This window comes from Narcine bancroftii, chromosome 3, assembly GCF_036971445.1.
Source record: "Narcine bancroftii isolate sNarBan1 chromosome 3, sNarBan1.hap1, whole genome shotgun sequence".
NCBI lineage: Eukaryota > Metazoa > Chordata > Chondrichthyes > Torpediniformes > Narcinidae > Narcine > Narcine bancroftii.
Window position 1 is genome coordinate 273,217,353 of NC_091471.1, and position 16,950 is coordinate 273,234,302.

Genomic DNA, 16,950 nt, shown 5'->3' on the forward strand with positions numbered 1-16,950 from the left:
AATGATTGGGCCAAAAGACACTGCCCTGAGAAATTCTTGAGTGATGCCCTGTGTTGTGATTAGCATGACTGACAAACACATCCATCTTCCTTTAAGCAAAATACACCTCCAACCAACGAAGCATTATCAGAATCAGAATTTATTGCCAAGTCATGAAGTGCCAGTTGAGGAAGTAGACAAAGACGATGTGGTCAAACAATAATCATGGCTTTTATTCGCAGAAACTCATGGTACAATAATGAAAGACAATAGGTGCATATACAGTTATATGAAGGGGAATGACCTTAACAGTAGAGATAATGCACAGCTAATGTTAGTACAGCAAGGCTCACCAGAGGGGAGACAGGCAGCTTGGCAGACATTCACCGCAGTCTCCCCCCGGCAGAAGGAGGGTTAAAATCAAAAGGACAGCTGCTAGGAAAGCCTGAAGCAAGCGATATATGTTAGAAGCATAGAAGATTACAGCACAGAAACAGGCCCTTTGGCCTTTCTAGTCTGTGCCAAACTATTATCCTGCCTCGTCTGACTGTCATGCACCTAGTCCATCGCCCTCCATACCCCTCCCATCCATGTACCTGTCCAATTTTTCCTTAAATTTTAAAATGGAGCCTGCTTCGGCCAGCAGCTCGTTTCACACTCCCACCACCTTTTGTGGGTAGAAGTTCCCCTGAACCTTTCCCCTTTCACCCTTAATCTACATCCTCTGGTTTGTTTGGCATTGAGAATACTCTAACAGCCAAAATTCACCAGTATCTACCAAGGAATCAAAATATAATGAGATGTTTTATGAATATGTCAGCCTATCAGGTTGTTTACGAATTCTGGTGCTTCTTCTCCTTTGCAACCTTGGGAACTGGTACAGTTCCTGGGTCTGCAGTGTGGGAAGGACTGACTTGTGGAGCCGCTCCAGAATCGCCAGCGTGAGGCAGTGGAGCCTCAGCATGGCCATCTGAAAGTTTACTAAGAGTCACAGGCTTGGGGGGGGGGGGGTTTGAGCCCAATCTCTCAGGCTCACTCTGAGTAGGGGTGTGAGGAAGGGGTGAACCAGGCGAGGCCAGATTTCTTAGGGGTACAGTGTCAGTACTCCCGTCTGGGAATTTAACATGAGCATAGTCGGTATGCAGTAGCTAAACTGGTTGGACTAGGGAGTCTATTTTACGCGACCAAGCATGGCTCTTCAGCAGCACGGTTCCAGGCTCAGATAAACAGGCTGGCCAGTCCATCACAGTTCCTGATTTCCTAGGAAAGGGAAACATATGTTCTTGAGGTGTTTGATTTGTTGCAGTACACAATAAAAACCCGAATAGAATGCAGTGCCTCAGGCTACACCTCCTGCCACTGGGTAACAGGGTAACCATGTGTTTTTAAAGCAAGATTAACAATCTTTCAGCCCTTTTGATCTGCCCATTGCCCTGTGGGTTGTAGCTCATGGTACGGCTGGTGGCAATCCCCTTCTGTAGCAGGGCTCGCTGCAGTTTAGCGCTCATGAATGCTGAGCCTCTATCGATATGAATGTAATCGGGAAAACCAAAGATGCTGAAAATTCTGTCAAGTGACTTAATGACAGACGCTGACGAGACATCAGGGCTGGGTATTGCAAAGGAAAACCTGGAATATTCGTCAATTACAGTAAAGAAATATACATTTTTGTTGTTGGAAGGTTACGGTCCTTTAAAATCTAAGCTAATCCTCTCAAAAGGTCGGGTTGCCTTGATGAGAGTGGCCTCCGGAGCTTTGAAGTATTGCGCAAATGGGGGCAGCTTTTAGTCAGTTTCCTGAGTTCTTCCAGAATGTAAGGAAGGTTGTTAGCCCTTATGTAATGGAAGAACCTCATAACTCCTGGATGGCAGTCTGCAATGGATCTTTTTTAGCCCCTCCAGCTGAGCACCAGCAACAGATTGTGACAATGCGTCAGAGGGATCATTTAACCTGTCCGGTCTGTACTGGATCTCATAATTATAAGTTGAGAGTTCTATTTGCCAGCGTGCCATTGTACCGTTTTTGATTTTACTTTAGTGTTTAGTACTGAACATGTAGCTACAGATTTCTGATCAGTGACAAGAGTAAAAATTTTCTGCCGGCTAGAAAGTGTCTCCAGTAGAGAACTGCTTCAATAATAGCCTGGGCTTCTTTATCAATGGCAGGATGTTTAAGTTCAGGTCCGCGTAACGTGCGAGAGAAGAATGCCACAGGTCTGCCCTTTTGATTAAGGGTTCCTGCCAAGGCACAATCTGAGGCATCAGTTTTCACTTGGAATGGGACATCCTCGTCAATGGACGAGAGTACAGCTTTGGCAATATCAGCTTTAATTCTCTCAAAAGCCTTCAAGGCCATTGGAGAGAGAGGAAAAGATTTAGTGTCAAACAGAGGGGATGCCTTCGCGGCGTAATCCTGAACCCATTTGCAGTAGTAGGAAAAGAATCCCATACACCTTTTAAGGGCTTTTGCTGAGTCTCGGGGTGGTAACTTCTTAAAGGGGGCCATTCTTTCCAGGTCGGGTAGATTTCGCCTTTGCGGACAATGTAGCCCAGAATGGGTAGCTCTGTCGCATTGAACACACATTTGCACTCGTTAAATGTAAGGTTGAGTTCTTTAGCCTTTGATAAAAAATTTCTTTAAGTTGTTGTCATGCTCAGCCTGTGTTTTCCCACAGAGAGTGACATTATCCAGATAGGGAAACGTACCCTGTAACTCATACATCCAAACAATCTTATCCATTTCTCTTAAACACGGACACACCATTAGTTACCCCAAAAGGTACCCTTTTAAACTGGTATAACCCCCCCATCAGCCTCAAAAGCCGTATAGGGCCATTCCCTTTTCTTAATGGGGATTTGGTGATAAGTTGCTTTGAGGTCGATAGTGGAGTACACTTTGTAATGCGCTATCTGATTAATTATTTCATTGATGCGTGGCAGGCATCCAGGTTAGTGTAACGGTTGATTCTCTTAGTGTGATTTTTCACGACTACCACTTGGGCCCGCTATGGACTCTTACTAGGTTCAATTACTCCCTCTTTAAGCAGTCTCTGGGTCTCTGCTTTGATAAACTCACGATCCTCTTTGCTGTAAGAACGGCGCTTAGTGGCAATCGGCCGACACTCGGGGGATAAATCACTGAAAAGGGGAGGAGCTTTGATCTTTAATGCGGACAGATCGCAGTAACTAGCATGGGGGATGTGCTAGCATGGTGTGGGTAGTAGTCCACTGAAATTTAACAGTACACTGTTCATCTGAGATTGAAAATCTAACCCCAGTACCACAGGGGTGCAGAGCTCTGGCATAATAAAGAGCCACACATCAGCCAGGCAATGTCCCTGCAAATTTAAAGTAACTTTACTCTTGACCCGTACAGTTTTTGTAAGTTCACTACAAGCCATCGATATCTTTCGGTTTGCTGGATATCTCGGCAAATTTAAGGCTCTGGCAACTTTCTCGTGGATGTAGCTGTCAGTACTCCCCAAGTCTACTAGATAATCAAGAGTCTCACCATTCACCTCCCTCTTCATAGTCGACCGTTCAAGTCCGTAACAACCCCCAAGCTTTGGAGTCAATTGAGCTATCACAGGGGATCTCACCTCACCGTCGATTCAGCCTGCTCATCTGAAGATTCCCCCTTATCACATTCCTGCAGCTCCAGGACGCATTTTCTTGGTGCTTCTCTTCTTTTTATCAGTGGGAGTACTTTTCACCTTACACACTTTAGCGAAGTGGCCGTGTTTCCCACAATAGCTGCAGGTAGCAAATCGAGCTGGGCATTTCTGTTTGCGGTGCCAGCTCTTATCACAGAAGTAGCATTTTTCAGGAGTTCGCCCTTTTCTGTCTTTCAGGGTTCCAGCACTCTTGGATGTTTCCTTTTCTGTTTCTAGCATTTCATGGCACTTCTCAGTGTTTTGGCTAGAGTGACTGCCCGATCGTAGGTTAAGGGCTCCCTCTCCAGCAGCCTGTGTCAGATGAAACTGGAGTCAATCCTGTCGACAAAAACATACAGATTCAAGGCATTGCGGTGTTGTTGCACATTGACTGCCCTGACATCACATTAGTTTCCCAGCGAGACGAGAGCCAGTGCATAGGCAGCATCACTTTCCCTGGGTTTCTGGCATCTAGTCAGCAACTGGTGTCGTGGTGCCGCATAGTAAGCAGTCAGACGTTCCCGGGCTATAGCCAGAGTGGTAGCTCCTTGCGTTACGGCGAAAGGGACCTCACCCAGAAGAGAGTTCAGGTGGCTCCACTGTATCGCCTCATCGACCTCGTTGTTTCGAGCCATGTAGCAATCGAAACAAGCAATCCAGTGGTTGAAAATTTCTCTGGCCCCCGGGGTAGACTGGTCGATTATCAGTCGTTCTGGCTTGAGTGCTGCATCCATTTCTGCTAATAAAATTGAAGGGCCAGTTGATGAAGATGATGTGGTCAAACAATAATCATGGCTTTTATTTGCAGAAACTCATGGGTCAATAATGAAAGACAATAGATCATATAGAGTTATATCCAAGGGGAGTGTCCTTAACAGTAGAGATAATGCACAGCCAATGTTAGTACAGCAAGGCTCACCAGAGGGGAGACAGGCAGGTTGGCAGACATTCACCACACATGGAATTCGGTGTTTTGCGGTAGCATCATCGTGCAAACAAATTTTAACTATCTTACAACATTACTATACAAAACAATAAAAATTATAGTACACAAAAAGTAAGGCAATGTCTTTGGTTCATTGATTATTCAGGAATCTGATGGCAGTGGGGAAGAAGCTGACCTTGTGCCACTGAGTGATCATCTTTAGGCTCTTGTATCTTTTCCCCGATGGTAGCAGAATGAAGAGGGCATGGCCTGGGTGGTGGGGGTCTTTGAGGATAGAGGCTTCCTTTTTAATATACCACCTCATGTTGTCGTCCTCAATGGAGTGAAGTCTGGTCCCTGTGATGTCGCAGGATGAGTTAACCCTCTGGAGTTTATTCTTGTCCTGACAGTTGACACCTCCATACCAGACATTGATGCAACCAGCCAGAATGCTCTCCATTTAGAAGTTTGCGAGAGTTCTCGGTGACATACCGAATTGCCTCAGACACCTCACAAAGTATAGCCACTGGTGAGCCCTCTTCGTGATTGCATGAACATGGAGGATCCAGGACAGATCCTCAGAGTTGTTGACAGCCAGGAATTTGAAGTTCTTGACCCTCTTCACTGAGCCCTCAATGGGGACTGAGTTATGTTTCCCTGATTTTCTCTTGAAGTCGATAATCATCTCCTTGGTTTTGCTGACATTGAGCACAAGGTTGTTGTCATTACACCATTCAACAAGCTGATCGATCTCCCTCCTGTACATTTCCTCATTGTTGTTTGTGATTCTACTAACAACTGTGGTGTCATCGGCAAAATTGTAGATAACATTGGAAATGTGCCTGGCTGCACAGTCATGGTGTATAGTATAGTCATGAGCAGATAGTGGGCTAAGCAAGCATTCCTGGGGTGTGCCTGTGTTGATACTCAGTGAGGAGACAACATTGCTTCCAATTCATACTGACTGTGGCCTTCCAATGAGAAAGTCAAGGATCCATTTGCAGAAGGGGTTACAAAGGCCTAGTTTGCAGCTCCTCGACCAGCACTGAGGGAATAATGATATTGAAGGCCAACCTGTAGTCAACGAAGAACAGCTGTTTTTGAGGTGATCCAGAGCTGAGTGGAGAGCCAGCGACTATGACGATAGGTGAATTGCAGCAGGTCCAGATCTTTCTTTAGGTACATGTTAATTCTGGCCATGACCAACTTCAAAGCATTTCATCACAGTAGAAGTTAGTGCTACTGGGTGTTCGTCCTGGAGGCAGCTCACACTACTCTTCTTGGGTACTTGGATGATTGATGCCCTTTTGAAGCAGGTGGGAACCTCTGACTCCAGCAATGAGAGGTTGAAAATGTCTGTGAACCCTCTGGCTAGTTGGTTGGTGCAGATTTTCAATACCCTGCCAGGTACACTGTCAAGGTCTAACAGCTTGCGAGGGTTCACCCTCTTGCACGATGTTCTGACATCACCCTCAGAGACAGATATCACAGGGTCCTCAGCCTTTTCAGGGACTCTAGTAGGCACTGCTTGTTTCTTCTTCTCAAAGTGGGCACAGAATTTCAGTTCACCAGGTAATGAAGCATCACAGCTATCTATAGTATTCGCCCTCGCTTTGTAGGCTGTAATGGCCTGCACTCCCTGCCATAGCTGGCATGTATCTGTCTTTGTCGCCTCCTCCACTTGCCTCTTTGGAAGTGCCACTTTGCTTCAGCGATGGCCTTCTGCAGATCCTACCTGGACTTCTTGTAAAGATCCTGATTCCTGACTTTAAACTCCCCCTTATTCTCACCCTCAGCAGGCCTTGATGAAGTTGGTGACATCTGATGCATATTCATTCAAGTCTATGGAGGAGTTATTCATGTTCCAGTCCACCGATTCAAAGCAGTCCTGCAGATGCTCATCCTCCACCCCCCTCGATCATACTTTCACCGCCTTCACCGTTGGTGCTGTGATCTTCAGTCTCTGCTTGTACACCAGGAGTAGAAATACAGCCAGGAGATCAAACTTTCTGAAGTGTAGTCGTGGTATGGCTCGGTATGTGTTCTTCAGAGTGGTGTAGCAGTGGTTAAGTGTATTGGTTCCACTAATCTTGCATGTGACATATTGGTGGTAGTTTGTTAGAGTCTTCTTCAGGTTGGCCTGATTGAAGTCCCCACAATGAATGGGAAGGCATCAGGATGTGTTGTCTCATGGCTGTTAACCACAGCCTCAGTGCCAGCCTGACATTAGCCTGAGGTGAATGTACACTGCAATCAGGATGATGGTGGTGAACTCCCTCGGCAGGTAGAATGGGCGGTACTTGATCACCAGTTGTTGTAAATTGGGGGAGCAGGACTGGGACGTGACTGTCACGTCTGTGCACCACGATGAATTGATGATGACACAAACACCGGCTCCCCTGGTTTTTCCAGACACTGGTGTTCACTCAGCGTGATGGAGGGTGCAGCCCTTGGGCTGCAGCGCCATGTCTGGAATGTCCACATTTAGTCATGATTCTATAAAGCCATCATGTAGCATATAGTCTCTCTGTTATTAAAGTCTAGAGTTCAGCAAGTTTGTTCTCCAAGGATTGTACAATGGCCAGGAGGATGGCAGGGAGTGGAAACCTCACGTCCTGGTGTCTCAGCGTGACCTGTAGCCTCCCCTCCACCCATGTCCACAAGGTTGAGTCTTCTTTACCTGGCCCGTGGGTCTGATGCTGGTAGTTCGAGCGGTGTTTAAATGGTCCATGCGCTGTCCCTTTAAATCAGCAGTGATGTTTAAATGCACTGAGCGACTCCTGCAAAGTTTAAATGGCCCGATTGCTGGCTGTTTAAAACTTCCACAGTGTTTAAAGGTCCCAAGGCCCGACGGAAACTGCCGATTCTTCTGATTCTGAAGTCTGCCAGCAATCTTAGGACATCCTTATTAACGGGTAAGTTTGACTTTGTGCTTGATTTTTAGAAGTTCTAAACTCGAATATTTGATTATTCCAGAGCTGCTCGCAAACAGTCATTGCTGTAACATGCCATCTTGCCTCTCCACAATGTTATTTGACTTTCGTTTTACCGGGGCATTTTAATACCATACTCAGTCAAATGCTACTTTGATGTCAAGGCAGCCACTCTTGTCTCATCAGGAATTCAACTTTTTGAGATAAGGTCAGTGCAGAATAGTCCTCATGAAAGCCAAACTGCGCACTTACAAGTCAATTATTGGTGATTAACTTTGATTAATAACACCAATGAAGACAGTTAATTCTGCTGATTCTTGAGAAGACTGGGCAGAAATAAGATGGATATTCCTGCTTTTGTTAATATGATATATCTGTTAGATAAATGTCTATTTTTTTTAGCTGTATAGGAACATCTTGACTAGAGATGCAGTTAATGCCGAAGCCCTTTAAAATCCTACAGTTGGAATGTTGTTTGGTCCCATATCTTAGCTGCATCAAGTGCTCGCAGTGTTGTTGATATCTTACAAAGTGTATTGAATTTGTTAAGAAACTGCCTTCGTGATGGCAGATCAGTGGAAGAAACCAAGGTGGATCATCTAACATTTTGGTTGAATATGGTTACAAATGCTTTAGTCTCTTTTAATACAGTACTCACATATGGGTTTTTCCTCTCAGTAACCATCTTATTATTCATATATTGTTTTATGATCAGATGTGGTAATATTGTAGAACTTGTATATTAATATCTTAAAATGTTAGACATACCCAATTCTCCAATATTAACATACAAGTGAGTTTCCATGACCAGTAGCACTTCAGAATAGATACAGAACACCAGTGCTTCAAGAGCAGGTAGAAGCCAGGTATTCCATAGCAAAGGACTTGTTTCTCAACTCCCCAAATCTTTGCACCAGTTTGATGACACAAGTCAGAAGTATGCTTGAATAATCTTCACTTTACGTACAGCTCCAATGACAAGCTTGTTTGCATCCAATAAAAGCAACCAATCACTCTAAACCAGCCATTCTCAACCTTATTTTGGCTATGGCCCCCTTAGGACTCTACTCAAAGTTTATGGGCCCCCTACCCTGTGAAGCAGTCAAATTTAGATTGTTTCTTCTGTACTTTTCTCCTACTGACAACATGAAAAAAAAACCATTTAGGATTTCAGTCCTTGGCTTCCCTTAAATATGCTATGGCTTCCATTGAGAATGTCTGCTCTAAACAGCCAATGGTGCACTATGATTAATGAGTACTTTAGAGTCACACACAAGGGAAACAAGCCCAGAGTCCACAGCAATCATCAACTTACACCAATTTTACACAAATCCCATCTTTTATTCTTCCTACATTTTTATCAACTCCACCATATTCGATCACTAATTTTCACACTACTAGCCATGCAAATGTGCCACTCTAACATCAAGATGCAATCCTATAATTTGCCAAAGTGAGTTTGAAATTTTCTCCCAAATCCATAACATCCATAGAATGTTACAGCACAGAACCAGGCCTTTTGGCCCTTCTAGTCTGGGCCAAACCATTTTTCTGCTTGGTCTCACTGACCTGCACCCAGTCCATGCCCTCCATACCTCTCCCATCTATGTATCTGTCCAAATTCTTCTTAAACATTAAAACTAAGCCCGCATTCACTTCAATTAGCAGCACATTTCACATTCCCACCATTCTCTGTGTGAAGAAGTTTCCCCCTAATGTTCTCCCTAAACCTTTCCCCTTTCACCCTTAACCCATGCCCCCTGGTTTGTATCTCACCTACCCTCAATGGAAAAAGCCAACCTACGTTTACTCTAACAAATTTGAAAAATTTCACTCCTTATCACATCCCATGGATACTTGGTTAAAAAAAACTGCAGTCCACTAATTGCCATCGGGTCAAAAATCACCATATCACATAAATTACAGTGGTAGGAGACAATAACAAACAGCTTCTCAAGGACAATTATAGATGGGCATTAACAAATGTACTCAATGAATGAATTAAAAATCTAATTCATTACCTCTGATGTTTAGTGGTATCAGTACAAATGTGAACATTTTATAACTTACAATCACTATACAATGGAGGTTAAACAAGTTTTCCTTCAAGTTATAAACCATTCCACTAGGATATCCATACCAGTTTCTTTATTGGTGCTGTGTCAGAAACTACAAACCCAGAGAGTGCAATGGCTTCAGAAGGCCCAACTATCTTGTCAGGTTTATTTAACAAGTCTGCAACTCACAACTGTCACCTCAAAAGTATGTTTTGGTATGAATGGAATACCATTGCCATTCTATCATCATCCATGCCAGCTTGTTTTTAAGATTGGAATACTTCATTTAACTTAAAATTACACTTACTGAGAACAAAACACAATAATCAATTTGATTCAAGTTTCAAAATAAAATTAAAATTAAGCCAGCACCTTCCAAGATCAAGATAATGAAATTCCTAAGACAATTATCCATAATTCCTGAAAAAGTTAACTTTATGTACAATTATAGATAAAGAAGGATAATTTCATAAGTTTTCAGCAAAGATATAATAAATGGTTTAAAAAAAATCAGATGATGCAATTCTTGGAATAAACTTATGAAAAAAAGTTTTGCAGCACAAAGGAGATTGAGCAACACGAATCCTACATTTTTTTTTAAATGCACAAGTATTATCACGAGTACAGACAGAATCTCATCACATGTCACAGATACTTCTATATTAACATAAGTAACTCTGAGGTCAATACTTAACAGCAAAGTTTCAGGTATGAAGGCATGGCCACCATAGGCAAGTGGAGAGGAAATAAACTCCTCTAGAAGAGACTGCAAACATGTTGGGGATCCCAAAGATCACTTTCAATAGTAATCAATGCTTTCAAAATAAAATATCCAGGTTGTAGCTTGCATTTCTATCATGAAATGAACACTGCAATCAATCCCAGTACAGACACCAAATTTATTATAAATTGACAACTTTGTCAATCAGTTAGTCATCTCTTCACTTTCTTTCAAAGCATACATTCTGAACACAATTTCTGAAGCATTCATCTTAACCACATATCTAATAGCAGATCTTGGTTTGAAGAACTGCAACATTTATTAAACATCTAGGCATAATTCGAGCTTCATAAGAAATTGGGGGAAGGAGGCACGTCAAGCCTCCTCCGCTATTCAATGGCTGATCTGATGATCAACTCATCTCCAACTGCCTGACTTTTCCCCATTTCCCTTCATTCCCTCACTCGGACTCAAATCTATTTAACTGAGGTCGCCTCCACTTCGCTGGGCAGCAAATTCCACAGATTCACCACCCTCTGGGAAAAGCAATTTCTCCTCATCGCGGAGAACAGAGATGAGGAGTTCCAAAGTATACATGAACAGGAACGCTGAATCTACACTCAACTTCATAGAAGACAGCTGAAAAAATAACCCACCCAACTCTCATTCAATTATTAAGATAAAATCTAACAGGTCTTTCTTTCTTAAATCTATAACAGGTCTAGTAATCTAGCAAATGGTCTGTGGGAGATAGGAGAACATGCAAACTCCACATGACAAGGTCAATGTAAACCCTGCTTTCCGACGTTGCAATGCGCCATTGTACCACCGTTCATCATTTTCTCAATTAAACGCACATAGGTTCTGCATCTTGCTCTTTGCTACATAAAGGACACCGTTTGACCTGCTGAGTTTCTCCAGCATTGGGGAGTTTTTACGGGAACAATTCTCGTCCTTACTTTGTAACGAAAGGTTATTTCACGTTTAGCACTGGGCTTTTTCACACGCTCCTGCGCCGCCGCACTGTCACATCCAACAGCTCTGCCTCTCTCTCTCGACCAGGCTTCCGGTCCCAACGCCACCGACTTTTCAAAGGAAAACTTGGGTCGATTCAACCGTGTTTGAATCTCGTAACAATCCTCCGTGTCACGTGTTCTTGTGCACTTTGACGCACTTCTCCCCTCCGCCAAGAGCACCCGGTCCACCGCGCGTCGCTCGCCCACTGCCCAGGGTTGAGCACGCACCTCTGTGATGGAACAATGTCCTACACCAACCGCGCCAGCGACAAGGGTTTCAGCAGGCGCTCATCATGTAATTTGGCCACACAAATAAAACGTCCAACACAAGTTTAAAACTCAGCCGGAACTCTGGACGGTAATAGCTCTACAAAAAAAAAAGCCCAAACCCCATTGCCCCAAACACTACCACATTTGACATCTAAACAAGCCCTGTATATTTCTGTTGGAAAAAAAAATCATGGGATGGGAAGAAGAGGAATGGCAGAGAGTTTTGTTTTATTTCGAGGATTGTGTCAAAATAGCTGCATCCTTCATGGTTTTTAAAAAAAAAACAAAAACCATGCCTTGCGGTTTATTTTCGAGATGCCCAGTGAAAACTGCACCGATGTTCGGCCAGGAAGCGGCTGCAAGGAAATCCTGAACTTTCATCGGGACGAGCATACTCACACAACACGTGGATACAATTGGTGGGAAAGAACTTATCCACACACACACACATTTAAAAAAAAGCACGGCGTAGGGGTAAAATACAGGATTCTGTGGACACCGGTGGTTAAATGGGGGGGGGGGGGGAAACACACACACACACAAATGCTGGAGAAACTCAGCAGGTCAAACAGTGCCTTTATGTCGCAAAGGTAAAGATACATCACCAACGTTTCGGCATCAAGGTGTTGGGAATTGGGAGGGGGGGTAGAAGGGGGGGGAGATGCCCGAACCAGAGGAGGGGGCGATGTCCGAACCAGAGGAGGGGGCGATGTCCGAACCAGAGGAGGGGGGGGGGCGATGTCCGAACCAGAGGAGGGGGGGCGATGTTCGAACCAGAGGAGGGGGGGCGATGTCCGAACCAGAGGAGGGGGGGCGATGTCCGAACCAGAGGAGGGGGGGTGATGTCCGAACCAGAGGAGGGGGGGTGCGAAGTCCGAACCAGAGGAGGGGGGCGATGTCCGAACCAGAGGAGGGGGGGATGACCGAACCAGAGGAGGGGGGCGATGTCCGAACCAGAGGAGGGGGCGATGTCCGAACCAGAGGAGGGGGCGATGTCCGATCCAGAGGGGGGGGCGATGTCCGAACCAGAGGAGGGGGGCGATGTCCGAACCAGAGGAGGAGGGGGCGATGTCCGAACCAGAGGAGGGGGGGTGCGGTCCGAACCAGAGGAGGGAGAAATATCCGAACCAGAGGGGAGGGGGAGATGTCCGAACCAGAGTGGGGGGGGGGGAAGGGGGAGATGTCAGAACCAGAGTGGGGGGGGGGAAATGTCAGAACCAGAGTGGGGGGGAGATGTCAGAACCAAAGGGGGGCGAGATGCCCCAACCAGAGGGGGGGGAGAAGCCCCAACCAGAGGGGGGGAGAAGCCCCAACCAGAGGGGGGGAGAAGCCCCAACCAGAGGGGGGGGGAGATGGCCCAACCAGAGGGGGGGGGGGAGATGGCCCAACCAGAGGGGGGGGGGAGATGGCCCAACCAGAGGGGGGGGGAGATGGCCCAACCAGAGGGGGGGGAGATGGCCCAACCAGAGGGGGGGGGAGATGGCCCAACCAGAGGGGGGGGAGATGGCCCAACCAGAGGGGGGGGGAGATGGCCCAACCAGAGGGGGGGGGGAGATGGCCCAACCAGAGGGGGGGGAGATGGCCCAACCAGAGGGGGGGGAGATGGCCCAACCAGAGGGGAGGGGGAGATGGCCCAACCAGAGGGGAGGGGGTGATGTCAGAACCAGAGGGGAGAGGGAGATGTCAGAACCAGAGGGGAGGGGTAGATGTCAGAACCAGAGGGGAGGGGGAGATGTCCGAACCAGAGGGGCGGGGGAAATATCCGAACCAGAGGGGCGGGGGAAATATTCAAACCAGAGGCGGGGGGGAAGGAAATGTACGAACCAGAGGGGGGGGGAAGGAAATGTACGAACCAGAGGGGGGGGGGATGTCAGAACCAGGGGGAGGGGAAGTTGTCAGAACCAGAGGGGGGGGGGAAGGAAAGATGACAGAATCAGAGGAGGGGGAGAGATGCCCGAAGGAGGGGGTGGGGGGAAAGATGCGCGAACGAGAGGGGGGGGGAAAGATGTCCGAACCAGAAGGGGGCGGGGCAAAGATGCCCGAACCAGAGAGCGGGGGGAAGGGGCGAGATACCCGAACCACCAATGCGTGGTCATCCTGCCAGGCCCGCAGTAGAAGGGATCTCCGGGCTGTACGTGATGTGAATCTACTCTGTCCATAAATGTGAACTTTGCCAGCAGAGTTTGGGAGGCATTTCAGGCTCTGTGGGGTGGGGGTGGGTGGGGGGGGGGGGGTGGGGAGGGGTCAGACAGGCCCCGCGCCCTGATGCGTTCACGTCGGCTCGCCCAGCACAGGCAACTCCACTCTGCTTTTAGGGGGTGGGTTGACAGGTTGGCCGGCGTCCGCAGCCCGTGCTCCGCGGCGCCCATGCGCACGGCTGCCTATCGCCGGCTCGAGGCCAAGGAGACGCGCGCGCGCGGCCTGGCCCCGGACTCCCCGCGGGCGCGCGCGCCGGTTCATTCCTGCACACCCGCACTCCGCGCGCCAATGTGGCACCAAGTTTACAAACAGAGAGTGGGGCCGGCGCGCAGGCGCAGTGCGCGCCGCGAGCTGTCAGCGCGAGCCGGGCCGGGGACAGGCGCTCGAGCCCCCCCCCCCACTCCTCGCCCTTCCCGCCCCTTCCTCCCTCCCCTCACGCCAAAATTAAAACAAATCGCCAGCCGTTAATACCTGCGCCCGCCGGCTGCAAAGTCAACAACCCCAACGGTTGAAGCTCCGCTACCTTGATCTACACCTCAACAGCCGGCCGCCCGGGAGCCAGTAAGAAACCCAACGCGGTCATTAAATCACATCGGGGTAAACCCAGCTCTTTCGCCGCCTCACCTCCGCCATATTGTTTCTGTCCCTGCCTGGCAAATCCGAACGCCCGTTCCCGGATGTTAACTAGCTCTGGGGCTCGGCAGCGCCGCCACTGGCGGCGGGGGGCAACTGCCTGTGCCTTTGAAGGCGGGGGCGCGCAGGGGTTTAAAGGGAGCGGCGCCGGCTAACTGGTGCCACCCACCCCGGGCTCCTTCAGCAACGTTACTGCCGAGAGTATGTGCAGCCCTTTGCTGCGGGCCAGGCAGAATGACCATTAATTGGTAGGGCGTGAAGATGTAAACAATCAAAACAACTGTAAACAGATTAAAAAGAAATGTAAACAAACTGACTGCGCAATACAGGGAGAGCAAAGAAGATCAATGCTGGAGAAACTCAGCAGGTCAAGCAGTGCCTTTGTGTAGCAACGTTTCGGGCTTCAGCCCTTCATCAAGGTGTGGGGGAACATGAGAGATGTCTGAACAAAAAGGCTCTGTTTGATCTGCTGTGTTTCTCCAGCATTTGTGTGTTCTTTCACTTCACCACGGTGCCAACAGAATCCTGTGTTTTACCAAAGAAAATCAACAAAGTGCTCAAGTAAGAGTCCCTGATTGAGTTTGTTGTTGAGGAGTCTGTTGGTTGAGGGGGAGCAGCTGTTCCTGAATCTGCTGGTGGGAGTCTTGTGGCACCTAGACCTCTTTCCTGATGGCAGCAGCGAGAACAGAGAGTGTGCTGGGTGGTGAGGGTCTTTGATGATTGCTGCTGCTCTCCGAAGGCAGCGTTCCCTATAGATGTATTCAATATTGAGCAGAGGTTTTGCCTGTAATGTCCTGGGGATGTGTCCACTACCTTTTGGAGGGCTTTACACTCAGGGGTATTGGTCTTCCCGTACCAGACCGCGATACAGTCAGTCAGCACACATCTGTAGAAGTTTGCTTGAACAGTAGGGGCATTTAAGGACTCTAAAACATGCACATGGATGAAAGAAAAATAGAGGATAGCGCAGTAGGAAAGGTTTAGTTTTTTTTTGGTAGAAATATATACAGTAGTCCAGCACAAATTTGAGGGCCGAACAGCTTGTGGTGTGCTGTAGATATGGTATGGAACTAACCCGTATCGGACCGTGAAGCTCTCTAGCGGGTGGTAAAAATTGCCCAGTGGATTATTACCACCTAATTCCCCACCACTGAGCACATCAATCAGAAACACTACCTGGGCAGGACAAAGAGCATCATCAAGGATGCATCTCACCCTAACTATGGACTTTTTACTTCTTCCATCCGCTAGGTGCTACAGGAGCCTCTGTTCCCAAACCAGTAGGACCAGGAGGGGCTTCTTTCCTGAGGCTGTGACCCTACTGAACCTTTCATCCCAGCAATGAGTGGTATGGTATCCATATTGTACTGCCCATATTTTTATACTTGCTTGCTTGCTGGAGCGCTTGCTTTTATTCTCAGTTACATGGAAATAGCGCGATTCTTTCTACTTCTGGTTAGACACTAATTGCACTTCATTGGCTTTGTTTCTGTACTTGGCAAAATGACAATAAAGTTGAATCTAATCTAATCTAGATCTTTGCTGGGAATTTGTTAGCAGTTGACAAATATGTTATAGGAAAACTGAGCCTCACTCCATATTTTTAAGGAAGAGTTTGCTAACTGTTAAGAAGACGTTAGGAAAGTGGCAATGGCAGTGCAAAGAGGTGCTAAAGTCAAACGTGGTCTATTTTGGGAATCATGAATGCACAAGCTTTCAGTCAGTAAATATATTTGGGCTCTGAATATTCAGAATTGAAGTTTACTGTGGGAGAGGATGTGATGTAACCTCTCTTTTTTCTTTGGCTTGGCTTCGCGGACGAAGATTTATGGAGGGGGTAAAAAAGTCCACGTCAGCTGCAGGCTCGTTTGTGGCTGACAAGTCCGATGCGGGACAGGCAGACACGATTGCAGCGGTTGCAGGGGAAAATTGGTGGGTTGGGTGTTGGGTTTTTCCTCCTTTGCCTTTTGTCAGTGAGGTGGGCTCTGCGGTCTTCTTCAAAGGAGGTTGCTGCCCGCCAAACTGTGAGGCGCCAAGATGCACGGTTGGAGGCGATATCAGCCCACTGGCGGTGGTCAATGTGGCAGGCACCAAGAGATTTCTTTAGGCAGTCCTTGTACCTTTTCTTTGGTGCACCTCTGTCACGGTGGCCAGTGGAGAGCTCGCCATATATCACGATCTTGGGAAGGCGATGGTCCTCCATTCTGGAGACGTGACCCATCCAGCGCAGCTGGATCTTCAGCAGCGTGGACTCGATGCTGTCGACCTCTGCCATCTCGAGTACTTCGACGTTAGGGATGTAAGCGCTCCAATGGATGTTGAGGATGGAGCGGAGACAACGCTGGTGGAAGCGTTCTAGGAGCCGTAGGTGGTGCCGGTAGAGGACCCATGATTCGGAGCCGAACAGGAGTGTGGGTATGACAACGGCTCTGTATACGCTTATCTTTGTGAGGTTTTTCAGTTGGTTGTTTTTCCAGACTCTTTTGTGTAGTCTTCCAAAGGCGCTATTTGCCTTGGCGAGTCTGTTGTCTATCTCATTGTCGATCCTTGCATCTGATGCCCCTA

General features: G+C 47.4%; 1 protein-coding gene and 1 long non-coding RNA gene across 9 annotated transcripts in view; one reads left to right on the top strand and one right to left on the bottom strand.

Moving 5' to 3' along the window:
- The window catches only part of LOC138758775 (mesoderm induction early response protein 2-like), a 1,136,488-nt gene extending 1,122,073 nt beyond the window's left edge, over positions 1-14,415 (bottom strand). For 3 of the 7 annotated variants that reach the window (XM_069928157.1, XM_069928153.1, XM_069928156.1), the window contains exon 1: positions 11,227-11,635. Coding sequence is in view for 1 of the 7 variants with exons in the window: in XM_069928152.1 (XP_069784253.1) it covers positions 14,377-14,385 (9 nt within the window). In the remaining 6 variants the exon portion in view is untranslated. The other 4 variants (XM_069928158.1, XM_069928155.1, XM_069928152.1 and 1 more) reach the window with 3 other exon arrangements.
- LOC138758779 (uncharacterized) overlaps positions 14,120-16,950 on the top strand; it is a 36,613-nt gene continuing 33,782 nt past the window's right edge. For both annotated transcript variants that reach the window (XR_011354428.1, XR_011354429.1), the window contains exons 1-2: positions 14,120-14,313; positions 15,637-15,733. This is a non-coding gene — a long non-coding RNA (uncharacterized lncRNA). The remainder of the gene's footprint in view (positions 14,314-15,636; positions 15,734-16,950) is intronic.